At 52.4% G+C, this 27,807-nt stretch overlaps 1 protein-coding gene across 5 annotated transcripts in view; it reads left to right on the top strand.

Moving 5' to 3' along the window:
• The window catches only part of CIC (capicua transcriptional repressor), a 75,967-nt gene that overhangs the window by 39,057 nt on the left and 9,103 nt on the right, over nucleotides 1–27,807 (top strand). For 2 of the 5 annotated variants that reach the window (XM_060258148.1, XM_060258147.1), the window contains exons 3-20: nucleotides 604–753; nucleotides 1,342–1,558; nucleotides 3,079–3,208; nucleotides 3,976–4,161; nucleotides 5,118–5,277; nucleotides 6,387–6,577; nucleotides 8,957–9,176; nucleotides 13,688–13,788; nucleotides 15,616–16,885; nucleotides 17,576–17,799; nucleotides 18,027–18,193; nucleotides 18,312–18,505; nucleotides 18,682–18,951; nucleotides 20,785–21,260; nucleotides 21,980–22,230; nucleotides 23,973–24,127; nucleotides 26,993–27,124; nucleotides 27,451–27,582. In XM_060258148.1, coding sequence (XP_060114131.1) covers nucleotides 604–753; nucleotides 1,342–1,558; nucleotides 3,079–3,208; nucleotides 3,976–4,161; nucleotides 5,118–5,277; nucleotides 6,387–6,577; nucleotides 8,957–9,176; nucleotides 13,688–13,788; nucleotides 15,616–16,885; nucleotides 17,576–17,799; nucleotides 18,027–18,193; nucleotides 18,312–18,505; nucleotides 18,682–18,951; nucleotides 20,785–21,260; nucleotides 21,980–22,230; nucleotides 23,973–24,127; nucleotides 26,993–27,124; nucleotides 27,451–27,582 — 4,626 coding nt within the window. The remainder of the gene's footprint in view (nucleotides 1–603; nucleotides 754–1,341; nucleotides 1,559–3,078; nucleotides 3,209–3,975; nucleotides 4,162–5,117; nucleotides 5,278–6,386; nucleotides 6,578–8,956; nucleotides 9,177–13,687; nucleotides 13,789–15,615; nucleotides 16,886–17,575; nucleotides 17,800–18,026; nucleotides 18,194–18,311; nucleotides 18,506–18,681; nucleotides 18,952–20,784; nucleotides 21,261–21,979; nucleotides 22,231–23,972; nucleotides 24,128–26,992; nucleotides 27,125–27,450; nucleotides 27,583–27,807) is intronic. The other 3 variants (XM_060258149.1, XM_060258151.1, XM_060258150.1) reach the window with 3 other exon arrangements.

The following is a 27,807-nucleotide window of genomic DNA, read 5'->3' as shown; positions in this document are numbered from 1 at the left end:
TGATGTGGGCTTCTCTCCTTATTCACAGAGGATTTTCAGATGGGCTGAACTGCCTGCTGCCCATTAGCATACTCTTCTTGTCCTGAGCAGGCTGAACTCCTGGGGATGCTCACAGGCGCCCCGGCTGGGATGAAGCCAAGGAGTTTGGCTGCCCTGAGCAAGCGTGGGAGTCTGAGTGAGCTGGGCCCCTCAGCCCCCCCCCTCCTCTTCCCCTCCTGCAGCTGTAAAATTCCTTTGCCTGGCTTCCAGCTGGGAAGGGTGGGGGAGGCCAGGGTTGCTTCCTGGCAGACGGAGGAGAAAATTTCCCTGCTGCCCCCTCTCTCCCTTCCCCAGGGACCAAAGTGACTAGCGATAAGGCATGACACAGATTGCGACTTGAGAGGGATGTAGCCAGAAAAAGAGAACATCTTTCCTGTGAAGGGAACGATAATGTTAGAAAGAAGAAGGGTGAATGTGCGTGTGTGCACGTGAGAGAGAGAGAGAGAAACTTGGCATGATTCACCAGTAATGGATCCCTGAAGTCCAGAATCCCACTCCGCTTCTTTCAACTTTTTGGTTTAAGTCATCTGCCTGATGACTTTCGTTTCTTTCCTCCTCTTTTAGTGTGGACAAATGTGGAGCCACGGTCTGTGGCGGTGTTCCCGTGGCACTCCCTGGTCCCCTTTCTGGCTCCCAGCCAACCGGATTCCTCTGTACAGCCCAGCGAAGGCCAGCAGCCTGTCAGTCACCCCTCCACATCCAGTCAGAACAAAGGTAAGGATCTGTGGCTAAGAGGGATGTGGTGCATGTGTGTAATTCCCAGGGTGTGTCTCATTGAGCCCATTGAGTGGGACAATAGAGGAACATGAACTTATGAATCTGCCTTATATCCAAGGGTGGAATTCTAGCAGGAGCTCCTTTGCATATTGGGTTATACGCCCCTGATGTAGCCAATCCTCCTGGAGCTTACAAAAGAAGAGCATTGTAAGCTCTTGGAGGATTGGCTACATCAGGGTGTGTGGCTTAATATGCAAAGGAGCTTCTGCTAGAATTCCACCCCTGCTTACATCGAATCAGACCACTGGCCCATCAAGGTCAGTATTGTCTATTCAGACCAGCAGCAGTTCTTCAGGTTCTCAGGTGGAGGTCCTGCATATCACTTATTACCTGATCCTTCTGACTGGGGATGCTGAGGATTGAACCGAGGACCTTCTGCATGCCATGCAGATGCTCTGCTGCAAGCCATGGCTCCTCCCCAACTTGGGACTCCTCACCATGAGATGTGCATGTGTGTCCCTCCTTCTTCTCCTGCCGGTTTGCTATCATTCATTGAGTCTCTGCCTGTGACGTGTGCTTTCTCAGAGCCTCCAGAATCGGCCGCAGTGGCTCATGAGCTTCCTGGTGCGTCTTCGGGGGCTGAGATGGGAAGACCAAACACCTCTCACCCCGACAGCCCGGCCCCAGTTCCCCAACCATTGACAGTGACACCGGGAGGGGGCGGTGGGCCCCCACAGCATGACGATGATGTCCCCGGGCACCCGCGTCTGGACAGCGAGACGGAGAGCGACCACGATGATGCGTAAGCACCGTCGCGCATTCTCGGTCTTTCTTTTTTTCCATCGTTATCTGTCAGCTTTTGTTTCGCACGCGCTCCCAGGCAGACTTGTGAGGCTGCGGTGGCTCCTGTTTTGCAGATGGGGAAACTGAGGCCGAGAGAGAATGACTTGCCCGAGGCTGTGCAGTGAGTCCATGGCAGAGTTGGGTCTGCCGTCTTACACACCGGTTCACACCTGAGTAGCTGGTGGTGGGACCTTGGTGCAAGGCTGGGGAGTACACGGGTGGAGTGCACACCTTGGAGGAATTTAAGGGGCAGTGGCTGGGGGAGAACCTGGACTGAGGGGGAACACAGCAGTAGTTTGCTTTTTGGGTCAGTTCAAGGTGCTGGTATGTGGTGCATGCCCTGATGACGTCTATGTAAGGCTACTGTAGCAGGCTTTACACAGGTCTACCCTTAAGAAAATCAGAAATGTTGGGTGGTTAGGGGAAAAAAATGTTGGGTGGTCAATATTCTCTCCATTTTCCCTCCCCTATTGAGCAGAGCAGTGCACATCCTGTTCAGAATATAACTGCTGTAATAAAGAGGGCAGTGTGCAGTGGAAGATCTTGCGTAGATGTTGAGTGGGGCTTCCTTTGTTAATGAGCTCACACACATAGCTTAGAGGGAACACTGTAAGTGGTCCAGAATGCTGCTATCAGCATGTTGGACTGGAGTGGGTTGTAGGGATCATATCAGTTCGGTTCTGGTCTGTCTCCTAGTTTTTGTCCGGGTCTAATTCAAAGTGCTGGTAATGAGGCTTAAAGCCCTATGCGGGCTTTAAGGACCATGTTCTCCTGTATGAACCTCCTCATTCATTCTGGTAATCTCTGGAAGCCCTGCTTCGGTCGACCCCTCCATCTGAAATTTGGTGGATGACAACCCAAGAAAGGTCTTTCTTGGTTGTGATTCCCAGATTTTGGAAATTCCTCCCCAGGGAGATTTGTCAGTCTCTTAACAATGTCTTCCCACCAGTGGATGAAGACTTTTTTTGTTTGTTTGGCATACCCCCAATAACCATTATTGGCCTCTGTCCCCAGTTCTGGTGGTGTTTATGTGTTGTTTATTGGATTATTTTATGGTTTTATTAGATTATTTTATGATTTGAAATTTTTCTGATTGTTCAAAAGTTTTCACGTTTATCTTCTTGGTCATCTCTGGAGATCCTGATTGGGCCGAGAGGCAGCATAAAATGCTTTAGATAAAAAGTCCAGGGCTCTTTTTCTAGCAGGAGCTCCTCTGCATATTAGGCCACGCCCCCCTGATGTAGCCAATCTTCCAAGAGCTTAGAGGGCTCTTAGTACAGGGTCTGCTGTAACAGGAGGATTGGCTGCATCAGGGAGGCGTGGCCTAATATGCAGAGGAGCTCCTGCTAGCAAAAGAGCCCAATCAATAAATAAAATAGTTGAAGGTGAAAAATAGAGATGTTGGATGGTACAAGGACTCTTGGAGCTCTCGGGAACTGGCTAGCAGAAGGTGATCCAACCCCCAAATCTACTCTGTAGGTTCCTGTCTGTCGTATCTCCTGAAATCCAGCTCCCTCTGCCGCCCGGGAAGCGCCGTACCCAGTCGTTAAGCGCCTTACCCAAGGAGCGGGATTCCTCTTCCGAGAAGGACGGACGCAGTCCTAATAAGGTAGGTGCTGTTGTTTTTTTCCTTAACATTACAGAACAATTCTTCTACCCTTTATGCCAGGGGTGTCGAACTCATTTGTTATGAGGACTGGCTTTGACATAAATGAGACCTTGTTGGGCTGGGCCATGTCGGGTTGGGCCAGGCCATGTGTGTACCTATCTAAGATTAGGTAGCAGAGGTATAAACTTTATAAAGGACACAAAAAAACACAACAAAATACATTTTTTTAAAAAACTTAAAACATGCTTAAAATGTTAGCATTTGTTGGTCTTAAAGGTTCTTTCTTTGCATTTCTCCCATGGGATCCAGGGAACTGGGCAAAGGAAGCTCTGGCTCTTTCCTTCCTTTCCCGGGGACCAGGAGGGGGAGGAGCCTCAACCAATAGAAGGAAGAGAGGCTTGGCAGCTCAGTAGCTCTGCTGTGTGATTAAGAGAGCATGGCAAAGCAAGCTCTGCCTCCCCCTCCCATCCTCTTTAAGGGAGGAGCCTCAGCCAATGGAGAAAATAGAGGTTTTGCTCCTATGCAATTGAGCAAGCCTTGCAAAGCAAACTGTTATGCAGAAGGAAGCAAGAGAGAGGGAGAAGGAAGCAGATGACAGCCAGTTGCTCGGGGGCCTTATAGGAGCCTTCCAGTTGCCTGATTTGACCCTCGAACTGCATGTTTGACACCCCTGCTTCTGCCGGACTGCATTGCTCACTCTTTCTCCCAGAGAAAGGCTAAGATGGGTCACGGCCATGACATCATTTGCACGCCCCCTTTTTCTCTAGCAGAGAGAAAAGGATCACATTCGGCGGCCTATGAACGCTTTCATGATCTTCAGCAAGAGGCATCGGGCTCTGGTGCATCAGCGGCATCCCAACCAGGACAACCGTACGGTCAGCAAGATCTTGGGAGAGTGGTGGTATGCGCTGGGGCCCAAGGAAAAGCAGAAATACCACGATCTGGCCTTCCAGGTACAGTCCCTCCAGATTTAGGTCTCTGAGGCTCAGTGCAGACAGGCAGCCTCCCATCTCAGAAGAAAACCAGCTTAGTGGCAAGTGTCCCAGGGCGGTCAGACAGCTCATGGCCTTCTGCTGGAACAGGGACGGGCTGCGCGCACCCCAGAGGAGCAGTCACACTGCTCAAGCGAATGGGAGGTGGTTTCCTGGCGCTCGCCAGCTTTTCACATGGCCGGGAAAGGCGTCCTGGAAGTGCTTCAGTGATTTGCCTCCAGTTATGAACTGGTGGCTTTTTAAAGTGGGAGAAAGGCAGCGGAGGATGAGGGAAGGGTGGGAGCGAGGTGGGACCCAGATGCGCATGTTCGAACACCGCTTTTTAATCTGGATATGGGGGGGTGCCTGTGTCGGCCCAAATCGGCTGCCTGGATTCAGCCCAAATTCACTTTGGGAGTGCTGTTGCCTGCTTCAGTGTACTGGGCGCCATCTGCATGAGCTGACAGAGTGCTTTCAGGCAAGGAATGTGGGAAGTTTCACAGAATGTGGTGTTGCTTGCAGAGCTGAGTTTCTTGGGAACACTGGCCTTTGCTTTATTTATTTTTTTAAAAACCCAGCCTTTATGGCAGAAAAGGAAGAGAGCCCATTGAGATTTTAAAAGCCAAGGGGACGCTTGAAGATGATCTTTTTCCTGGGGTCACAGGTAGGGCTGCATTGCTTTGCATAATTCCTTGCGTCCCCTTCACGATGCTAATTACAGTACAATAAAGCATACACCTTTCCCTTATTTATGTAGTAAATGCAGGTTGCAGTATTCAACTTTTGTTGGTGAAGGACTAAGTTTACCTTGGCACGGAACGTGTAACTTTTCAGCGTGCATATGCACAGCACTGAGGATGGCCATTCCCAGTTTGCCCAGCAATTGTTCTCTTTTTTTCTCCCTCCCTCTCTGTGGCCTTGGCTCCTCCACATCCCAGGTGAAGGAGGCCCACTTCAAAGCACACCCCGACTGGAAGTGGTGTAACAAAGACAGGAAAAAGTCCAGCTCGGACGTGAAGCCCGCAGGTCCGGGGGGGTGCACCAAGGAGATGCGAGAACGCAGCATGTCGGAGACAGGCACTGCTGCTCTGCCAGGAGGTGAGAACCCTCCTCATTGCTTGGTTATCGCGTAGAAGGCAGCTAGCACCATACCTATCCTCCAAAGATCTGGCTACAGTGATCCATGCAGTGGTCACTTCCAGGCTGGACTACTGTAACTCGCTCTACGCTGGCTTGGCCCTGAAACTGATCCGGAAACTGCAGCGGGTGCAGAATGCGGCAGCTTGCCTGCTGACTGCATCACCTATACGGGTGAGCATTCGTCTGGCACTCCACGATCTGCACTGGCTGCCTATAGAGTACCGGATCCGTTTCAAGGTGTTAGTTTTGACTTTTAAAGCCTTACGTGACCTGGGATCAACATACCTACAGGATCGTCTCCTTCCATATACGCCCCGGAGGTTGCTTTGCTCGGCCTGCCAGGATCTTTTGATAGTCCCTGGCCCAAGGGATGCCTGTCTTGCCTCTACCGGGGCCAGGACTTTTTCGGTCCTGGCCCCAACCTGGTGGAATCAGCTCCCTATGGAGATCTGGGCCGTACCTGGCTTGCTGGCCTTTCGTAGGGCCTGAAAAACGGAGCTGTTCTGCCAGGTCTTTGGATGAGGCAGCGGGCCTCTGTCTATTAGATCGCTTGGCCTCCCCCTATGCCCTCATGGCCCGCTGCACCACTGTATTGTGGTGCTGTAATGTGACATTACTTTTGTGCTATACTATCTTGCTTCATATCATCTTGCTGAACTAACCTGTTGCACGTTACTGAATGTTGATTTTATTACGATTTTATTGTGATTTTAATTCAAATTGTTGTACTCCGCTCTGAGCCCTCCAAAAGGGGGAAGGGGCGAAATAGAAATAAACTAACAATGACAATAGTAGTAGTAGTAGTAGTAATAATAATAATAATAATAGAAGGGCCTCCTCCTTCCTCCTCCTTCTCAGTGGAACGGGCTTCCTCGGGAAGTGGTGGGCTCTCCTTTGGAGGTTTTTAAACAGAGACTGGATGGCCATCTGACAGCAATGAGGAGCCTGTGAATTGTGGGCGGGGCAGTATTTGAATTTCCTGCATAGTGCAGGGGGTTGGACTAGATGGCCCTGAAGCTCCCTTCAAACTCTATGATTCTTACCTCTCTCTCTCCCTTTCCCTGCAGGCCCTTCGGAGATGCAGGCGCTGCTGGGATCAGAGGGCAAAGTGGGTGTTGTGGGATCCGGGCACGGCCATGGGGAACGGATCCTGCCCATGTCGGGACCTGGGGCTCAGCGGCCGCGGGCCTTCTCCCACAGCGGGGTGCATGGGATGGAGAATGACCGTGACAGCCAGGTGCTGCAGGAGCTCACTCAGGTACTTATGTATTGGATTTATTAAAACGTTTATATCTCCCATTGCTTCATGGTTCAAGAAACCTTACGGCAATAGTTTAAAGTGTTTCAAATTAAAACCAAAAATAAAATAGCAAATCTTCAAATTTCTCCCCCCTCCCTACACACACCCCCGGTCATTAACTGTGCCTGCCAATTTAAATGCGCTTGAAACTCCTGGCAAACAGGCAGGCCTTGCGACGCCTCTTGGAGATATCCAATGAAGGGACCCCCCCCTTACCTCTTCTGGCAGCCCCCCCCCCCCACAGAGCCAGAGCTGTGATGGAAAAGGCCCAAGCCCTGGTCAAGGCCGGATAGGTCATCCTAAGTGGAGGGATAGCCTAGTAACTGCCTTATGATTGTAGCTGTAATGAGGAGTCTACAGACTGTGGTATCAGTAATGAAAAAAACTTTAAAAAGTATAAACCCGTGGTGGCCACACTGCAGTTCAGGAGCCACACGTGGCTATTTCATGCGTATTGTGTGGCTCTCGAAGCCCCTGCTGTCCTGTTGACTGGATTGGAGAAGGCATTTCTCTTTTTAAGCCACTTCTCCAAGCCAGCCAGTAGTTTGGATAATGCATTTAAAGTTAAAGTTGCTTTCTTTCCACCTCTCCCTCCTTCCTCATCGATTTTCCTGCCTGCCTATCTGCCTGCCTTGCGGCTCTAAAACATCTGACATTTATTCTACGTGGCTCTCATACACCTGATGTTTATTCTGTGTGGCTCTTACATTGAGTAAGTTTGGCCACTCCTGGAATAAACTTCTACTGTAATATTTGTAAATACCATTAATAAAAGGTTCATGCAAAAATTTCTCTTATATAACAGTATTCCATGTGCAGAAGTCGCAAAAAACTTCACCAGTGCATCAGTATTGTTCACCAATGCATCACCAATCCCTCCCTTCTAAGATTTTTTTTTTATTACTGATATCACACATGGTTTGTAGATTCCTCATTACAATTTCTTCCGTGATTCTCTCTCTAGTTTGCTCTGGTGACTGTAGCTGAGACACAGGGACATATGGAAGGAGACAGTCCTTCAAATATGCTGATCCTGTGAACTTAGGCAGAGGAGTTTGTGAATTTCCTGCATTGTGCAAGGGGTTGGACTAGATGACCCTGGGGGGTCCCTTTCTAACTCTGATTCTATAAAATATGTCAGCAAGTGGGCTTCTGGGAGTAAGGATAGGCCCAGAGGGTTTGAGAGGGGCAGGTTCTGAACATGTTTGGAATTCGGGGAATATGGAGCAAGGGGGTCTCTTTATCCCAGTGAATAAGGAATTCTTGTCCGCTTCAAACCCTGTTTCTGCCGAGTTCATGTGGGGAGTTGTCCGGGCTGCAATGTCCTGGCCTCTCCCGGGCTCCCGACAATCCCGTCCCAAGAGAGACCCTCTTCCAGAGAAGAAATAGCGGGCAGGGGAAGAGCAGCCCCACCTGAGGGCCCACAGCCTCCTATCTACCAGCTTGGCAGTGGGCGTCCTGGGGCCCTGTGGAGGAGTGGAGGCAAACGGTGGGGACAGCCTGGCTAGCAGGCAAAGGCAAGGCTGCGGTCAGCTGGTCTGATGTGCGTGGCACCCAGGCATGGTGGGACCAGAAAGATAAGCCGATGAAGGCTGCCGTCATCAGAGCACAGCGGGCCAACCACGCCCCATAGAGGGACGCCCCTAGAAGCACTGGGGAAGGGGCTGGATATGGGAGGGAGGAACCAGGTACCAGTGAGAAAGGGAAAAAGGGGACTGACAGTGGGGTGGGGGAGTGGCACTTCGGAACGGAAATAGGCACAGAGGACTGAAGCAATAAAGGGAAAACACTGCTGCTGGATGGGGAGGAAGACACTGCTGCCGAACAGGTAGGAAGACGAGCGGAGTAAAGGCAGACAGAGAGAGAGAGGTTGCTCAGTGAACATACTCTGTGGAGTCGGCGGCTGAGTGCTGTAACTCATCCCGCTTTGCATTTCTGAGGCCTTAAGCACACCCTGGCCTCCCTCCCTCACCACGGCAGAGGCTCCGCGGGGAGGCGACACCAACAGGGGGCGCCGCAGGAGTATATGAGAAAAGGCAAAGCCAGGGGGCGCCGCAGGAGTATATGAGAAAAGGCAAAGCCAGCGTTTGTCATGTCAGTGAACATGTCTGTCCTGGAAACTTTAAAAATGCAAGAAAGTAAGCCCGTGATTCAGTCAGAGCTGCTCATTTTGAAGGGCCTCCTTTGCCACATAAGTCATTTTCGTTGTCATTCCCTCACTTGGCCAGAGATTGGCGGTAGCGGTAGTGCTTCAACACAGACAGTGTCGGCCAGCGTGTTCCCACCTGATGTTAAATGTGGAGCCAGGCCTAAGGAATAACTTGTGTTCAATTCCAGATGTGCTCAGGACAGTCTCCATACGTCAGCGGGAAGGGGCAGTACGGGGGGCTGGGCCCCTCGGGGTCCCCCTTTGCCACTCCAGGCGAAGGACCCCGCCCTTCCCTGCTCCCGCATCCCTCCCGGGCTTCCCGGTCTCAGCGCACTACCAGTGAGGACATGACCAGTGACGAAGAGCGCATGGTGATTTGCGAAGAGGAGGGCGACGATGACGTAATTGGTAAGGAGATGACCCCCCCCCTTGAAAACAGTAGGCCAGGGGTGGCCAACGGTAGCTTTCCAGATGTTTTATTGCCTACAACTCCCATCAGCCCCAGTCAGCATGGCCAATGGCTGGGGCTGATGGGAGTTGTAGGCAAAAAACATCTGGAGAGCTACCGTTGGCCACCCCTGCACTAGGGGAAAAATGCAGCTTATTCACAAGCGCAACTGAAACGTTAGACTTTTCTACCAACAGTGTGACCTTGTGCTTCCAAATTGTGGACCCTCTTATTCCTGCAAGCTTCCATTTGCTAGAAGCTGGCGCTAGATAAAGCGTTTGCGTTTTGATGTATAATAGGGTGAGTAGCGTTCCATTGAATCATTGTCCTAGGTGCAAGGACACACGGCACTGTCTTATACTCGGACCCTCAGTCCATTAAGGCCAGTATTGTCTACTCAGACTGGCAGCTGCTCTCCAGGACATCAGGCTGGGGTCTTTCACATCGCAGACTGACTGATGGTTTTGACTGGAGATGATGAGGATTGAACCTGGGACCTTCTGCATGCCAAGCAGAGGCTCTGCCACTGAGCCGCGGCCCCTCCCTTAAGTGCAGGTTTTGAATCGCTTCAAGCACATCCCATTTATTGTTTGAAGTTGGACCGTTCTTGTTTATTGACAAGATCTGTGCAGTTCTTGAATACTTTCTGAACTGTAGCTCGGTTACCTGGCTGTTCTTTCCTCGTGAACAAAAGGTCATTCCGTATTGGATTAAGTTCTGCCTCCAGGGACCAAGATGGCCAGAGATGAAAGCTGTTTCTTGAGGAGATTGGGTCTCCGCCCCTGCATATCTCTCCCCTTGTTCTGGCTAAATAAATTGTGTAACTGGCATATTTTATTAGCTCTCATAAAACACTATAGGTCGAGGGAGGGCAGGTTTCTGTAGAGTTCTTCTTTTCTTGGCTGGTCTTCCAAGCCATTCCATGTCACATGTTTGGGGGAAGGTTGCGGGGGGGGGGACCACAGTTAGGCTATCCTAAGGTACTCTGCAGAATTAAAGATGGAGATAAAAGGTAAAGGTCGTCCCCTGTGCAAGCACCAGTCGTTTCTGACTCTGGGGTGACGTCGCATCACGATGTTTTCACGGCAGACTTTTTACGGAGTGGTTTGCCCTTGCCTTCCCCAGTCATCTACACTTTCCCCCCAGCAAGCTGGGTACTCATTTTCCCAACCTCGGAAGGATGGAAGGCTGAGTCAACCTTGAGCCGGTTACCTGAACCCAGCTTCCGCCGGAATCGAACTCAGGTCGTGAGCAGAGAGCTCGGACTGCAGTACTGCAGCTTTACCACTCTGCGCCACGGGGCTGCTAAGATGGATATAGTCACATCTAATAAATATCACCTGTTTGCTGCACATGTGGTGCACTCACTGGGGTCAGGACAGAAAGAATTCTTCTGTCATCCCAGTTTATCTCCAGTGAAGGACAGACTGGCTACTCCATAGGATAGTAATGAGTTATTCTCCAACAGAGCTCTGTGTAGAGTCAGATTCTGTTGCTGGAGAAGCTCTTGTGTGTTGCTTGGCTCATTTGCTAGAGTCCTCTAAACCGTCTTCTCTGATAAATGCATAGCCATGGGGCCCTCTCTTTCTGCTGGTGACAGCACCATTCCCTCTTAAGTTGAGTTCATGTGAACTAGCTCACAGTTTTACATTTTTGTCTTAGGTCCTGAGCATACTCACAACTTTAATGCTAGTAGGCTCACAAAGTTAAATTTTTGCTCACAAGATTCAACAGTTTTAGAGGAAACATTGGCGCAAGCCTGTGCATCGATAAGTGAGGTAGAAGAGAACTGTACATGTCCGTGGTGTATGTCAGTGAGTTTGGAGTTGACCTCTCCTGGCTTAAAGGTAGTCCCCGGTGCAAACACCAGTCATTTCAACTCTGGGGTGATGTCGCATCATGACATTTTCATGGCAGACTTTTTCAATGGGGTGGTTTGCCATTGCCTTCCCCAGTCATCTACACTTTCCCCCCAGCAAGCCGGGTACTCATTTTACTGACCTCAGAAGGATGGAAGGCTGAGTTAACCTTGAGCCAGCTACCTGAACCCGGCTTCCGCTGGGATCGAATTCAGGTCATGAGCAGAGTTTAGGTCTGCAGTACTGCAGCTTTACCACTCTGAGCCACAAGGCTCTTTTCTCCTGGCTTACCCTACTGCCTGTTCCCCTAGCCTTACGTACTGGCCAGGAAAGCATGGGCAGTGGCTTTAGCATCCTGAGAATACAAGCAAATCTAGGATGTGCAGATGAGGAAATGTGAGCAGTGCCCAGAGAACTCAGTGGAAACCCGGAGAGTGGGCAAAGATGGCTGGATTTCAAGGAAGCAGGTTTCTCATTCCTTTCCTAGCTCCTTTTTCTTTTTCAGTGCCTGACTGCCAGCGGCAAACGTTATTTGTAGAATTTATGTTAGATGCGGAACTATATTAGATTTTTCTTTTTTTAGCTTGGTGTAGCTCTGCCAGCATTTAATTGATAAGAATCCCCCCACCCCCCCAGCCTATCTTGGCTCGCGGCGCCAAGTTATCGTTCCCTGAAAGCTAAACAAATCCCAGGCAAACGGTGCACATTTTATTATGCCTGATAAATGAATGGAATTTCCTTTTCTAGACACAAACTCAGTTCAGCAGCAGTGGGAAGAAGTAACATCTTTTCCTAGCAGGAGACGGAGTCTGCTGATGTCCCTTCTAAGTAGCGCAGCATTAAGTTGGGCGGGGAGAAGAATGCTGCTCATGAAATATTGGCAGGCCACAAGGCTGAGGCAAGGGAGTTGAGATCTAGGGCTCTCGGAGAACCGGAGAGACAGGGGGCTAAGGCGAGCAGAAAAGCCTCTCACAGTGCCCGGTGGAACCACCTCCCCGGTGCCTCATATTTTTAGAGCTTTTCAGAAATGTCATGCGAGGTCGTACGCTCTCAGCTGACAATGGTGACCCTGTAGGGTTTTCAAGGCAAGAGACATTCAGAGGTGGTTTGCCGTTGCCTGCCTCTGCATAGCAGGGTCTCCCATCCAAGTACTGACCAGGGGCGACCCTGCTTAGCTTCTGAAATCCGATGAGATTGTAGAGAGCCAGTGTTGGTGCAGTGGTTAAGTGCACAGACTCTTTATCTGGGAGAACTGGGTTTGATTCCCCACTCCTCCGCTCGCAGCTGCTGGAATGGCCTTGGGTCAGCCATCGCTCTCGTAGGAGTTGAAAGGGCAGCTGCCGTAAGAGCTCTCTCAGCCCACCTACCTCACAGGGTGTCTGTTGTTGAGGGGGGGAGGTAACTTGATCACACTTCGGAAGCACCACAAGGGTCATTTCGACTGCCCAGTCCTCCTAGTCGTTGGAAACCAATTCTGGGGAAAGAGCATCGTGAACGTCTTTTCAGTAGCAGCGATTAGTTTGGCCGAGCAAAATCTACTTAACTGCACAGTTCAAAAAATGGCAAAACTTTCTCTCTTCCTGTCCCTCACATAGAAATGTGTAGGAGAAGGTAGGTAGCAAAAGTGGCTATTGCCTTTTCATCAAGTCCCTCCCATCCCATGTCTTTTTCATCTGTTCTGATGGCTCCTCCTCTTTCTACCTCCCCCCCCCACATGTGGGCTTGCAGGGGTGGAATTCTAGCAGGAGCTCCTTTGCATATTACACCCCTGATGTAGCCAATCCTCCAAGAGCTTACAAGGCTCTTTTTTTTTTGTAAGCTCTTGTGGGATTGGCTACATCAGGGGTGTGTGGCCTAATATGCAAAGGAGCTCCTGCTAGAATTCCACCCATGGCTTGCGCTATTTGCTAAGAAACACACTGCCTGAAGCCCCCCCAGAGTAGCCAGGTCCCTCTGACATAGGGGCCAGATACCAGGAAAAAAGACACCTTTGCTGTGTTCTCTCTCTCCATCGCCATGTTTCCTTGCATCCTGGTTAATTACCTGGTTAATTCCCCCCAGGGGACTAGGGGCCGAGGAGCCTCAGCCAATAGGAGGAGAGACTTGGCTCAGTAGCTCTGCTGTGTGATTGAGAGAGCCTGGCAAACCAAGCTCTCCCTCCCCCCCTTCTCCCCAAGGGAGGTGCCTCAGCCAGTGGAGAAAGTAGAGGTTTTGCTCTGTAGTTCCTGTGCAATTGTCAAGCCTGGCAAAGCAAGCTGTTATGCAGAAGGAAGTAAGAGAGAGGGAGAAGGAAGCAGATGACAGCCAGTTGCTCGGGGGCCTCATAGGAGCTCTCTTGGGGGCCAGATTCGGCCCCCGAACTGTGTGTTTGATACCCCTGATCTAGAGACCTTCCAGTGAGCAGCGGCTGTCATTCTGAACATCCTTCGTGTGCCCCCCCAAAAAAAACCCTTGCTGTATTACGCTTACGCTTGCATTAAATACATTTGCAGGTTTGCAGTAATTCAATCTCTGGGATAATAGCCTCTCTCTCCTCTGCAGCATTTTGGGTGGGGGATGGGTGTGTATGTGCCAGGTCGTCCCGCTGACTCGTGTCACTCTGCTCCCCGCAGCCGAAGACGGGTTCAACCCAGCCGACATCGACCTGAAATGCAAGGAGCGCGTGACGGACAGTGACAGCGAGGGGTCCTTGGGCGAAGAAGCGGACAACAAGGTGAGGGGGACCGGAAGTTAGAGCAAAACGGCTGCAGCTGTTGGGAGATCAGAGCCATACAGCACAGAGAAAGAGTATTGAAACAAGGGAATACTATTTGCTGTGGTTCTTTGAGATTTTACAGGTGTTCCAACAGCGTTCAGTAATGTATTGATTTATTATTAAAACGTTGGGGAGCCGCCTTTCTATTTTTGCTGAAGTTGAGGCAGCTTAAAACAACAAAACCATATAAAATGTCACCATTTGAAGTCTCAATTAGGACTGTCGGTGAATTAAAAAACAAATACAAATGCAACCCTAAACAAAATTGTCTTCAGCTGCCTCCTGGAGATCGGAAGTAAAGAGGGCCAAGTGCTACTCCCTGGGGAGGTTGTTCCAGAACCGTGGGGCTATCACCGAAAAGGCCCTCTCTCTTGTTAAATAAATAATAAATAAACTTTGTATTTGTATCCCGCCCTCCCCGCAAGCAGGCTCTTCCAGACAGGCTTAGTTGATGGTCGGAAAGGAGGCCTCTTGTCTGTCTTGAAACTTGCTGTGTGACCTTGGGCCTCTCTTTCTCTCTCACCTAGCGTTGTGAGGATAACAAAAAACAGAAAGGAGAACCTTGTATGTTGCTCTGAGCGCTGAGTACCCCAGAGAAAGGTGATGGATGAGAATACATTAGACAGTATTATCTTCAGTTGTAGGACGAGGCAGGGAGAGAGCGGTTTGGCTAAGGTTTCCTCGTGAGCTCCAGATGGGATTTGAAGCAGGAGCTGATGCAGAACTCCATTTCTTAGCCACCATACCTTGCCTACACTCCATCCGCTAGTTCCATTGCTATAAGCAAGAACGTTGCTGATTTTCACCGTACGCCTCTTTGAGCTTGGCAGGTGGAGGTGGAAAATTAAGTAACCTAAGCAGACGGATACAAATCGAGTGATAGTTACCGGACAAAACAGTAAGGCAATAACTACATTTGGGGGGGGGGGGGTGGAGTGATAGCTTCTGTATTTATTTATTTGAAACATTTGTTGTCTGCCTTTCTTCAGCTTACAAACATAGACAAAACACCACAAATAAAACCTACTAAAACCATAAAACTGAAGTTTAAAATCGCTACGCAGAATGGCTTGTCGATTTAACCAAAAGCAGTCCTAAATAAAAGCACTTTCAGCTGCCTCCTAAAGATTGAAGGGCCAGGTGCACCTCATTAGAGAAGCTGTTCCATAAATCAGGGGGCTGCCACCGAAAAGGCCCTTTCTTTGTGTAACTGCCAGATGAGCTTCTTTGGTTGATGGGACAATCAAGAGGGCCTCTCCCTATGATCTTAGTTCCGGGGCAGGAGCGTAGGTGAGAGGACAGTCCTTCACATACTTCAGTTTTAAGCCATGTGTGGCTTGGATGGTCAAAACCAACCCCATGAATTGTGATTTGGAGTGGATCAGTAGCCAGTGTCATTGGTTTAATATTGCGGTCCCATGCTCCTGATAGCTGGACCCAACCAGCCACCCAGTTGCAGCATTGTGCACTAGCTATAGCCTCCAAACACTCTTCAAGGGCAGCCTAAAGCACATTGCTGTAGTCCAACATGGTGTAGTGGTTAGTGTGTCAGACTAGAATCTGGGTGAACTGGGTTCGAATCCTTACTTTGCAGTGGAAGTTTGTGGGTGACCTTGGACTAGTCACGCACTCTCCGGCCTAACCTACCTTGCAGGTTTGGTGTGAGCATAAACTGGAAGAGAGGGGAATTATGTAAGCCACCCCGAGTCCCCGCTGGGGGGAAAAGTTGGGGTAGGAAGTAAGTAAATAAGTGCGTAATTTGTAATTTACGTCATCTCCTTGTAGGACTTTGGGCGTAAGCTGTTCCCTCCAGTGATCCGCTCGGCAGCCGTGCCCCCCTCCTCTGGTGCCTTTGTCCCCTGTCGTCCGCCACCCCCCCTAGACCTAGAGCCCCCACCGCCTCACGGCCCCGAGCAGCAGCCCTCTTCCAAGTCCTACGGCTCCCTCCAGATGACGTCCAGCACCTTCAAGAGCCAAGACTCCCGAGGTGGGCTGTGTCCTCACAGTGCTCCGGCAAAGCGTTTGGAGCCCCGCTTTGACCCAACCGCCGCCCCCTACAGGCGGAAGCGGGCGGACAGCGCTGGCGGTTCCCAGGCGGCCGTGGACTCTGGAACGCCCCTCCCAGCCGCGCCTACACATTCGGTCATCTCCCCGCCCAGCAGCGTGGTGCAGGCTGTGGTGCTGCCACCACCCGATTCCGTCCGCGCGACCTCCGGCTCGGTGCTGGTGACGGCCCCTTCCATGAGCGCCCCCAGCATGGGGGTGATCGGCTACAGCGGGGCACCCAACCCAGTGCGCACGGCTTCCACCGTGGTCACCAACGTGGTCAAACCAGTCAGCAGCACACCCGTGCCCATCGCCAGCAAGCCCTTCCCACGCGGGTCAGGGGAGGGGCCGCCGTTGCTCAGCCCTCCCCCCTCGGACGGCAGCGGCAAGCTCGAAGGGGTTTCCATGGGGCGCATCGGACTTATTTACGCCGACAAGAAGCACCCGCAGCCCTGCACGATGTCTGGGATTCAAGCCACATCTCCTCATTTAGTCGCCGGGCCGCTCATCGGGCAAGGCTTGGCTGCCGTCGGCAAAGGCCCTCCCAACCAGGGCAGCGTCGTGACCAACCTTCTGGTGGGGACTCAGGGTTACGGGCAGCCAAGTAGCGCCGGAGGGGCCGGCATCCCAGTGACAGTCTTGCCGCCCGGCGCCGCCATTACCCAGCAGCCCTCGGTGCAGTTCATCACCCAGAATCCTCCCGGGCCGGGGCAGAACGGCCCGGTGCCCCTCAGCATCCTGCAGCCCCAAGGCATCCTCTCCGGGACGGCGGGCAAGGCCGGCGGCATCACCCAGGTGCAGTACATCTTGCCCACCTTGTCTCAGCAGTTGCAGGTGGCCGGAGGGAAAGTGCCAGCCGGGGCAGGCGGCCCCGGAGCCACCAGCATTCACTTCACTCTGCCCCCGGCCAATGGGAAGGTCATCACGGCGCCCCAGGCGATCCCCATCATCCAGCCTGTACCAGGAAGCAGTAATAACAGCGTCACTGTTGTCTCTTCAGCACCCAAAGGTAGGCGCAGACTTTTCAGGGCCTGATGAAGACGGAATTTTTCTGTGCCTTGCAGGCTGATCTTGCGTGTCTTTGATCAGTAGCCCACACTGCTCTGTATACTGGGAGGAGGCCTTGGCTCAGTGGGAGGCGGCCTTGGCTCAGTGGCAGGGGCTGCACTTTGGCTGCAGAAATTCCCAGGTTCAATCCCCAGTTAAAAGGGCCAAGGGTGATGGGAAAGGCCTCCGCCTGAGACTTTAGATCAGGGGTGGCCAAACTTGCTTAATGTAAGAGCCACAGAGAAGAAATGCCCAGATGCTTGGGAGCCACAAGACAAGAAACGTCAAGATGTTTGAGGGAGGGAGGAAGGAAGGAAGGAAGGAAGGAAAAAAGATGGGAAGAGAGAGGTGGAAAGAAAGCAACTTTAAATGCATTCTCCAAACTGCTGACTTGGCTTGGCGAAGTGATTTTTAAAGAGAAATGTTTTCTTCCAAGCTGGCCAATGAGGCAGTGGGGGCTTTGAGAACCACACGATGTGTGTGAAACAGCCACAATTTGGCCACCCCTGCCATAAGACGTACATTCGTATGTGTTGGCTGTTGCTGGAATGAAGCGTTGCTGGACTAGATGTTCACCAGCCGACCCTATTGTAATAGCCAGTCTTTCCTCTCCTCCCCCCCCCCCCTTTTTTGGTCTCCCTTCCCGTTGCAGTTCAGTCTGTGTCTCCAGTACAAGCCCCGTCTCCTGGAAGTTCAGCCCACCTCAGGTCTGGGCAGGTGGTCCCTCCTGCCAGCCTCCAAGTGCAAGGCAAGGTCCTGGTGCCCATGGCAGCCCCCTCCCAGGTGACCGTGCGGACCACCACGGCCGCCCAGCTGCCTCTGGTGACCCCGCCATTCCCCGTGCCGGTGCAGAACGGGAGCCAGCCAGCAAGCAAGGTGAGAGGTTTGAGGGGAGGAGAATGGCTCAGGTGGGGGAAGAGGGGAGGAGCAGAGGGGTGCCATCCAGCTTAGACCTGGAAGCGCATGCTGGGGATCCCAGATTTTGTGACCTTTTGTGGTTGAGGGGCAGCTTATCCACTAAGCTCTCAAACGCCAGCTGGTTTGGTGCCTTTCCAGTCTGTCTCGCTCGGTGCTGATGCCGTCTCTTTTGCTGCTCCCCCCAGATCATCCAGCTCACGCCGGTGCCGGTGGTTCAGCCCCAGCCCTCCACACAAAGCAACGCCGTGCTGGTGCCCCCGCTCAGCCCTGCTGCTCTCCAGGGCACAGTCGCCACGGCCGTCGTGGGCTCCCCGAGCCAAGCCCAGAAGGTCCTGTTGCCCTCCTCCACCAGGTGCGTCTGGGGCTGCGCCAACTGCCGTGCCCGATCCTGGGGGCACGCAGGGAGGTGTTCTCGTGCCGTTTCAGCAGCCAGACCCCTTTAACCCCCCACTCCCTCTCTCTGCCCCCAGGATCACCTACGTGCAGTCAGCGGCCGGGCACCCCCTCTCCCTGGGAACCTCGGCCTCCCACACACAGCCCAGTGCCCCCCCGGCCGCCCCTGCCACCACCTACGTCCAGTCCCCGGTGGGCCCTGCCCCCATGGCGCTGGGTTTCACGGCGATCGGGCCAAACGGGCAGGCCATTGTGCAGCCGCTGCTCTCGGGTAAGGCCGGGGAGGCAGCTGGGGGAGGGGCGGGGAGGCTGGGGCCAGGGGCGGGTGGATCCGTTGGGGGTGGGAAGCAGGGGTGGCGGGGAGAAGAGCTCAGGGTTGGTTGCGGTGGAATCAGCTTCGCGTGTGGCTGTGTGATTGCCGTCCGTCTGATTTCTGCTTCCTCTCAGGTCAAAGCCCTCTGTTGGCTCCGGGGCAAGTTGGGGTGTCCCCGCTCCAAAGCCCCCAGCTGCCGGCTTCCTGCACCGGACAGGGGCAGGTCATCACTGCCATCTACCCCAGCCCCGCGGGGACCGGACCAGTGCAGCCGCCCACCCCCAGCGTGGTCTACACGGTAGCAGCCACGAGCACTGCCACCGTCTCTTCTCCCACGGCCATCCTGCCCAAAGCGGGCAGTGCCCAGACTTCCGGAGGCCCCAGCCAAGGCCTCGTCTCCTCAGGTACAAGGAAGGGGGGAAGCAGTGGCAGCAGAGGTCATTCTCTAGTCTTCGTTTCGTCTCCGTGTGCTCTCCGAATCAGAGTTTTGCCTTAGAATGTTTACGTTCTGCAGCGATGATACCTTGCAAAACAAGATGTTGTACATGCAATTACTTATTTTCCATAATTTAATTTCTGCTGTTTATATGGGATAGCGCACCCCCCCCCCCCCCCCTGAAATCTTGCTGTACCCCTTTCTGGTGCTGGAGATTTCACCACAGCCAACGTGCTCTTAAGGATGACCAATAAGGGCTAGAAACTTGAGAGGTTTTGCTCATTTTATGGGAAAAATGAGCACTCATGGGAAAGCACGGTTTTTAAAGTCGCCGCAGCAGAAACAAAAGAGACCATGGGAGACAGATTAAGCCACAGTAAATATAATAAAGGCAGTTGACAGAAGTCAATACAAAATATTCAACAGTACATCCCAGTAAAAATAATTCATAGAAATCCTGCAATCAATGTAACAATAGTCAACAATCTCCCACAGCGTCCATTCCAACCAGCAGAAGTAGGTCATCAAGAGTAGGTCTTTGTAAAACTCCTAGGTACTTCACGGTCCTTCCTCTGGCCCCATTTGGAGATATAAGTCTCCTGGTCTAGTGTAGCCCTGAGCAGGTTCCCTCTAAACCAGGGGTGGCCAAACTGTGGATCGGGAGCCACACGTGGCTCTTTCACACACATTGTGTGGCTCTTGAAGCCCCCGCTGCCCCATTGGCTGGCTTGGAGAAGGCATTTAAAGTCTCTTCAAATCACTTTGCCAAGCCAGCTGGAGGCCTGGAGAATGCATTTAAAGTTGCTTTCTTTCCACCCTCCCCCATCTACTTGCCTGCCTCTCTACCTTCCTTCCTTGTGGCTCTCGAACAGCTGATGTTCATGTTTTGTGGCTCTCAGACATCTGACATTTGTTCTTTGTGGCTCTTAGGTTAAGCAAGTTTGGCCACCCCTGCTCTAAGCTGAATTAGCGTGAGCTAGCTCACAGATTTTTAGCCTCCAGCTCATGCATTTTTTTCTTAGCTCAGGAAGGATGACCCCAGAGCTCACAGCTTTAACGCCAGTAGCTCACAAAGTAGAATTTTTGCTCACAGGACTCTGCAGCTTAGAGGGAACATTGGTCCCGAGGTACCTAAAAGAAATACTGGAAGAAGTCTGCAGTGAGTACTTAGGACTTTTAATCTGTCTCCCACGGTCTCTTTTGTTTCTGCTACGGCATTTTATAAAAAGGCAGCTGCAGACAGTCCAGCATTCCATTCTGAGTTCTGGATGTTTTTGTGAGCCTGCCTGCAATCAATCCCAGGGTGCATCTGGTCCCGAGTACAGAGAGGAGACGGTGGGAATGGACACCAGCAGGCAGACTCTCTTGTTGGGCGACTGACTGTGACTCTCTGGGACGGTTGCCCCCACCTTCGTTCAGCAATGAAATTGCTGAGCAGTCGGGTTAGAACTGATAAAAGGAAGTCCTTCTTCACCCAAAGGGTGATTAACACGTGGAATTCACTGCCACAGGACTGTGGTGGCAGCTACAAGCATAGACAACTTCAAGAGGGAAATGGATAAGCATGTGGAGCAGAGGTCCATCAGTGGCTATTAGCCACAGCTTATTGTTGGAACTCTGTCTGGGGCAGTGATGCTCTGTATTCTGGTGCTTGGGGGGGGCACAGTGGAAGGGCTTCTAGCCCCACTGGTGGACCTCTTGATGGCACTTGGGGTTTTTTTTGGCCACTGTGTGACACTGAGTGTTGGACTGGATGGGCCACTGGCCTGATCCAACATGGCTTCTCTTATGTTCCTTCCAGCCACTCAGGTCGTCCCTTCAGCAGCCGCCCGGCCTCAACGCCCGCCCCTCAAGCCTCCCCAGAAGGTGAAGGCCGCCATCGCCAGCATCCCCATCGGCTCCTACGAATCTGCCCCCTCCCCGGGTTCGGTTCGCCCCACCATGGGCCAGCAGCAGGAGCCCGGGGGGACGCGCTACCACCGGGAGGCTGAAGGCGCCGGGGAGCGGGTTTCGCGAGACATGGGGCCCCAGGAGCCGCCTCCTTCCCCTGCCTCTCGTGGCGCCGAACAGAGTCCGGCGGGGCCAGCCAAGCCCCAGGAACTGAAGCGGGATTCCTGGGAGCCAGTGTCTCCCCCGTCTCCCCAGCAGCCCCCAGTGACGGAGATGCAAACCGCCGAAGCTTGGAGCCAGCGGGAAACGTCAACCGGGCCCAGTGAGGAGAGGGCGGTCCGTGATCCACTGCCCGCCCCACCATCGAGCAGCAAAGGGACTGAGGCGGTAAGGCCCCTTCCCCACCCCCCTTCCTGGTGTTGTTTCATCCCCAGAAGCCGCAACATTCAGCACCGTCTTAGCAATCCTGCCTGCACATCACGTTCAGAAAAGGCCTTCTCGCTACCGTTCTTCCCTCGTTAGAGAACTTTGCTCTTTGGGAGACTCCTCCCGAACCCAGGCTTGAGCTGCTTACAGAATTTTCATTTTTTAAACCAAGGGTTAGGTCTGCCGAGAGTTGTGGGTTCAGAGTTGGTTAGATCTGAGTCCACCCTGGCCTGGATGTGGCCCCGGGTAGCCCGATCTCATCAGAACTTGGAAACGTAAGCAGGGTCGGCCCTGGTCAGTGTTTGGAAGGGAGACCACCAAGGAATTCCCAGGCCTCTACACCAAAGCAGACCACCACCTCTGAATGTCTCTTGCCTTGGAAACTCTGTGGGGTTACCATAAATCAGCTGGGATTTGATCCCCCCCCCAAGTCGGAGCTCCCTTTGTTAGAAGGTTGGTCTCTAAGGTGGAGCTAGACTTAGATTTGGCGGTTTTATTTTAGGTACCATTACCTTCTGAAGCTTAGATTCAGTTGCATCCCCCCAGCTGCCAAGCCCTTCCATCTTACCCTGCAAATACAAGTTGTCCACGAATAGTTTCCTTCTGATTTCCGTCTTGCCGTTTGTCTTCGCCGTTACTTCTCCAAACCTCTCACCGGCATTCGCCACATTCTTCTGCAGGCTCTGAAATTCCCCACGTCTCCCGATTGGAGAGCAGAGGGTCGCTCTGAAGCTTCGGTAGCACCCATGGGGTCGTCTTCCCACAGTCCTGGCCTGCTGAGCCCGGGTGAGGGCTCCAGAGGCGGGGCCTCGGCACTCGTGGCACCGACAGCCCCTGTGTCCGAAGGGCCCGAACCAAAGGAGGGGCCCGTGGGGAAGAAAGTGAAAGTCCGGCCTCCTCCGCTGAAGAAAACGTTCGACTCGGTTGACAAGTGAGTGATGGGGAGCTGGTTGGGGGCGAGGAGCCTGACTTTGGTCCCTGGCTTGCTAAGATGGCCGTTGGGGCAGATTCATTTTAAGCTCTTGATTCGTTTAGCTCAGTGTTCCCACTGGCAGTGGTTGTCCGGGGTTCTTCACAGGGGACGCTCTTTAACAGGGGTGGCCAAACTTGCTTCATGTAAGAGCCACAGAGAATAAATAGCAAATGTTTGAGAGCCACAAGACGTGAACGTCAAATGTTTGAGAGCCGGAAGGAAGGAAGGAAAATAGATGGGGGAGGGAAAGATGGAGAGAAAGCAACTTTAAATGCATTTTCCAAGCTGTCGGCTGGCTTGCCTTGGAGACATGATTTAAAGAGACAAATGCCGTCTCCAAGCCAGCTGATGGGGCAGTGGGGGCTTCAAGAGCCACACAATACGTGCGGAAGAGCTACATGTGGCTCCCAACCCACAATTTGGCCACCCCTGCTCTTTAGTAACAGCTGCTGCCAGGCATGTTTGGGCTCCTAGTGCCACAAATTGGACTTGAGACCTCCTGTGCACAAAGCATATTTTTCTGCTGCTGTGTCCCTGTGAAATGTTAAGCGAGCAGTCTCCTAAGGATCCGTGTGACTCCCAGGCAGACAGAAGGGAATATGGAACGCTCCGTTGAGAGATGGCAAGGCTCAACGTACCTGTTTGCTGCTCTGCATGAATGAGTTACGCGCCCCGTGGGCCAAGGCAGTGTGGAAAAGGGGTTCCATTTAAGGCAGAATGGTTGTGAAGCAAAAGGAGGTTGAACCCAGCCCAATCCTCCCTCTGAACTGTGGAGTCTTGTGAGCAAAAAATTCTACTTTGTGAGCTCCTGGCGTTCAAGTGGTGAGCTGCTGCATACATTGGCTTGCTCTGGGGCTGTTTTTCCTGAGCTGAGACAAAACTGTGTGAGCCAAAGGCTAAAAAACTGTGAGCTGGCTCCCATTAACCCTGAGCCAGACTAAACTTTCCACAAATGGAAGGCACTTCAGTCAGTGGAACAGAACTCTTCTTCCTTGCCTCCCGCTGCAGTTCATGGATCTCCCTGCACTGCTGCTCCTGAGAGGCAAGAGACCCTCAAGAACGGAATTAAGGGAAGGGAAAGCTGGCCGAAATTGCACTTCCCCCAGGAGACCCTCAAGAATGGCATGAGAAGGAGCTGTTGTGTTCAGATCAACGACGTGCCCCAGAAGCCTCCGCCACACTCCCTGTAGTCTGGATCCCACGTGAAGGGAATTGGGTTATGTCAGGTGCTGAACACACGTGTGTGGCGGAGGCTTCTGGGGCACGTCGTTGACCTGAACACAACAGCTCCTTCTTGCGCCGCTCTTTCGCATGTGTTCTTGCTCCCCTTAATGCCTTGCTAAGCATGTGCCTCCCCTTACGTGCCCGTGTGCTGCTCTCTTGCCTCTGGAAGCTGATAGGCGTAACTATTTTTCTTGGGCCCAAACTGGTGTCCTCGACCGTCCGTACCAAGTCACGCCGGCTTTGCTCAGTGTTGCTCTCTTGCAGTCTCATGACTTACGGAGCTTGTCCAGCGTCCCGTGGTGCTGTTGGGAGAGCAGACCTCAGAGCTGGGCGTAGGGGGGGGGGGGGAGCCCCGTTTCAGGGGGCGAAGCACAAGCAGGCAGTTACGCTGGGAAGCCTTCCGGGCCCGTCCTGGGGGAGCAGTTTAACCACGCTGTGTGACCCTTACCCCTCCCCCTGCCCTTCCCCCCCACCAGCAGGGTTCTGTCGGAGGTGGATTTCGAGGAGCGTTTTGCCGAGCTGCCCGAATTCAAGCCGGAGGAGGTGCTGCCCTCGCCCACTCTGCAGTCCCTCGCCACTTCGCCCCGCGCCATCCTGGGCAGCTACCGCAAGAAACGCAAGAACTCCACCGGTGAGCTGGGCAGCTGGACCTGAGCAGGGGCCGTGGGTGGAGTGGTAGCCCACACGGGGAAGTCTGGTGCGCTCTGAGAGGTGGGAGCATCAGGCTCTGGATTTGGGAGGCTTCAGTTCAAATCCGTGAAGAGAGGGGCTGGATAAAGACATGACTGACAGATGAGTGGGAGGTCTGGGTGTGGCTTGGCTACTGGGCAAGGGTGCAGAGTGAGATGGACAAATGACAGGAAACTTAATGCAGAATAGCCAGTTTGGTGTAGTGGTTAAGTGTGTGGACTCTTATCTGGGAGAACCAGGTTTGATTCCCCGCTCCTCCTCTTGCACCTGCTGGAATGGCCTTGGGTCAGCCATAGCTCTGGCAGAGGTTGTCCTTGAAAGGGCAGGTGCTGTGAGAGCCCTCTCAGCCCCACCCACCTCACAGGGTGTCTGTTGTGGGCGGAGAAGATATAGGAGATTGTAAGCTGTTCTGAGTCTCCAGTTCAGAGAGAAGGGCGGGGTATAAATCTGCAGTCGTCGTCCTTCTTCTAGCCAGTCTCCATTTGCAAAGTGGGAGAAGCTGAGAGCTCCGGACAGTGGGGCATTGTTTAGGAGTGTGCGCAGTGGGAGCAGGCGGGGAGGGTATATTACATTTCAGACCTCTGGCTTTCAACAGGTTTAAATAATAAACATTTTGGATCTGGTGTAGTGGTTAAGTGTGTGGACTCTTATCTGGGAGAACCAGGTTTGAGTCCCCACTCCTCCTCTTGCAGCTGCTGGAATGGCCTTGGGTCAGCCGTAGCTCTCTCAGTTGTCCTTGAAAGGGCAGCTTCTGTCAGAGTTCTCTCAGCCTCACCCACCTCACAGGGTGTCTGTTGTGTGTGTGGGGAAAGTAAAGGACATTGTAAGCCACTCTGAGACCCTTAGATTCAGAGTGTAGGACAGGGTATAATTCCAATATCATCTTCATCATCTTATTACAGTGTTTTATTGACCACTGAGAGGCCGATGGGTGAGGGGGACTTGAAGTATAGTAAATTAAAAAGGCAGGCTCTCTAGTCCTTATGGTTGTGAAGAAGCGTTGGCCACCAAAAATTCAGAATTGTGGGGAAAAAAGGCATGCACAAATCTCAAGCTTTGCAGGAGGAAGTCTTGCATTCCCATGTTAATGGTATAATGCAGAGTAAGAATCATTGTGTGTGGAACTTCCCTTAGAGCTGTTGCTTAAGTCCCTCGGCATAGCATATATGGGCTTTGGAAACTCCTTGTGAGGATTCCTGGCAGTCCTACGTAGCAGTCGTGTGCCAGGCACTGTATTAGACATAGAATTGAAACCACACTCATCTGGAGGGTGTGCCTCCTCTTGAATTGCATCCCTTATCATGGGCCTTCTCTGGTTCTTCATCTGAGTATAAGGTTCTGTGCCTGCTAAGAACATAAGAGAAGCCCTGTGGGATCAGGCCAGTGGCCCATCCAGTCCAACACTCTGTGTCACATAAGAGAAGCCCTGTTGGATCAGGCCAGTGGCCAATCCAGTCCAACACTCTGTGTCACATAAGAGAAGCCATGTTGGATCAGGCCAGTGGCCCATCCAGTCCAACACTCTGTGTCACATAAGAGAAGCCGTGTTGGATCAGGCCAGTGGCCCATCCAGTCCAACACTCTGTGTCACATAAGAGAAGCCATGTTGGATCAGGCCAGTGGCCCATCCAGTCCAACACTCTGTGTCACATAACAACATAAGAGAAGCCATGTTGGATCAGGCCAGTGGCCCATCCAGTCCAACACTGTGTCACATAAGAGAAGCCATGTTGGATCAGGCCAATGGCCCATCCAGTCCAACACTCTGTGTCACATAAGAGAAGCCATGTTGGATGAGGCCAGTGGCCCATCCAGTCCAACACTGTGTCACATAAGAACATAAGAGAAGCCATGTTGGATGAGGCCAATGGCCCATCCAGTCCAACACTGTGTCATATAAGAACAGAAGAGAAGCCATGTTGGATGAGGCCAGTGGCCCCTCCAGTCCAACACTTTGTTGTCACATAAGAACATAAGAGAAGCCATGTTGGATGAGGCCAGTGGCCCATCCAGTCCAACACTCTGTGTCACATAAGAACATAAGAGAAGCCATCAGGAGGTCTAACAGTGGGGCCAGAACTCCAGATGCCATCCCACTGTTGCCTGCCCCCCAAGCACCAAGAATACAGAGCATCACTGCCCCAGACAGAGAGTTCCATCAATATGCTGTGGCTCATAGCCACTGATGGACCTCTGCTCCATATGTTTATCCAATCCCCTCAAACTGCTGTTTAGGATAACACGGAATATTTAGCTCAATACAAACCTGACCATTTGCATGGTTGCCTGTGTTAGAACTAAGAATGTCCTTCATAGGACCAGTCAGGGAAAGCTTTTATAAATTGGAAAAGAAGGAAAATAAACTACTTAACATGCCGTGAAGGGGAATAGCACTGGCACACGTGAGCCTGTGGGTTTGTGGAAATGTTCATGTGCTAGCAACTTCTTTGCGCTCGGTGGCGCAAGACTGGATTAAACATCTTTCTGAGTATCTTACGGCTGCGCATAAGGAGGTGGCTTTAGATCTTGGGAGCACTGAGTTCAAGTTGTGTCTCAGCCAAGTTGAGTGGCCTTGCAAAATTCTACCCTGATCTCCCTAGAGGAAGCGCTTTACAAATGCTGTAGATAAGATGAGAGAGAAGTAATCTACGTTGGAGGACTGTTGGGAGTGGACACAAAAGATTTCAAAGGCCTTGGGCCATTCTGAAGTTAGAGCTGTGTTAGTTGGCTTTCCTCGGATGCAGAGTTTGTGTGCCTTTCTCTCTGGCCTGCCGATTCACGAGAGGGGTTTGTGTTCCTTTTTCAGACCTCGACTCCTCCACGGAAGACCCCATCTCCCCCAAGCGGAAGATGCGCCGTCGCTCCAGCTGCAGCTCAGAACCCAACACCCCCAAGAGCGCCAAGTGCGAAGGAGACATCTTTACCTTCGACAAAACCGGTAGGTGAGGGGAAGAGGCTGGGGGGAAGGACTCAGGGTTGCTCTTGAAGCAAAAGTACCCCTTTCCTGGCTGCCAAGACAGTTCCTGGTTCCCCTTTGGCGCCCCAGCCCCTTTCTGAGTTGCAACACCAAAAATGGTTCATCGTGAACCTGGTCAACAATTAAGAGCTGCACAGTCTCAAGATGCAGCGAGACTGCTGAGCTCAGAGGGTCTCGGTAGGAGAAGAGGGATGGAGCGGCCCTGGAGCACCAACGAGTTGGCAGACGTCATGATCGCTCTCCTGATTACGGCAGACTCCAGCTAAGTCATCCTTGTCTCCCTGCAGGCACTGACACAGACGACGTACTTGGAGAGCTGGAGTACGAGAAGGTGCCGTACTCATCACTCCGACGCACCTTGGACCAGAGGAGAGCTTTGGTCATGCAGCTCTTTCAGGATCATGGCTTCTTCCCTTCAGGTACAAAGGATGTTTTAAGAGGGTGACCAGCAGCCGGATTCTACAGCATGCATTGTTCATCTTTAGTCATGCCCCTCCACCTCCCTCCTTTTAAAAAGGCTTCTAAACCAAACATGGGAAGTTGCCTTGAGCATATGAAGCTGCCTTATACTGAATCAGACCCTGGGTCCATCAAAGTCAGTATTGTCTACGCAGACAGGCAGCAGCTCTCCAGGGTCTCAAGCT

This window comes from Heteronotia binoei, chromosome 17, assembly GCF_032191835.1.
Source record: "Heteronotia binoei isolate CCM8104 ecotype False Entrance Well chromosome 17, APGP_CSIRO_Hbin_v1, whole genome shotgun sequence".
In the NCBI taxonomy this organism is placed as follows: domain Eukaryota; kingdom Metazoa; phylum Chordata; class Lepidosauria; order Squamata; family Gekkonidae; genus Heteronotia; species Heteronotia binoei.
Note: the sequence above shows the minus strand (reverse complement) of the source record. Positions and strands in the feature narration are given on the sequence as shown.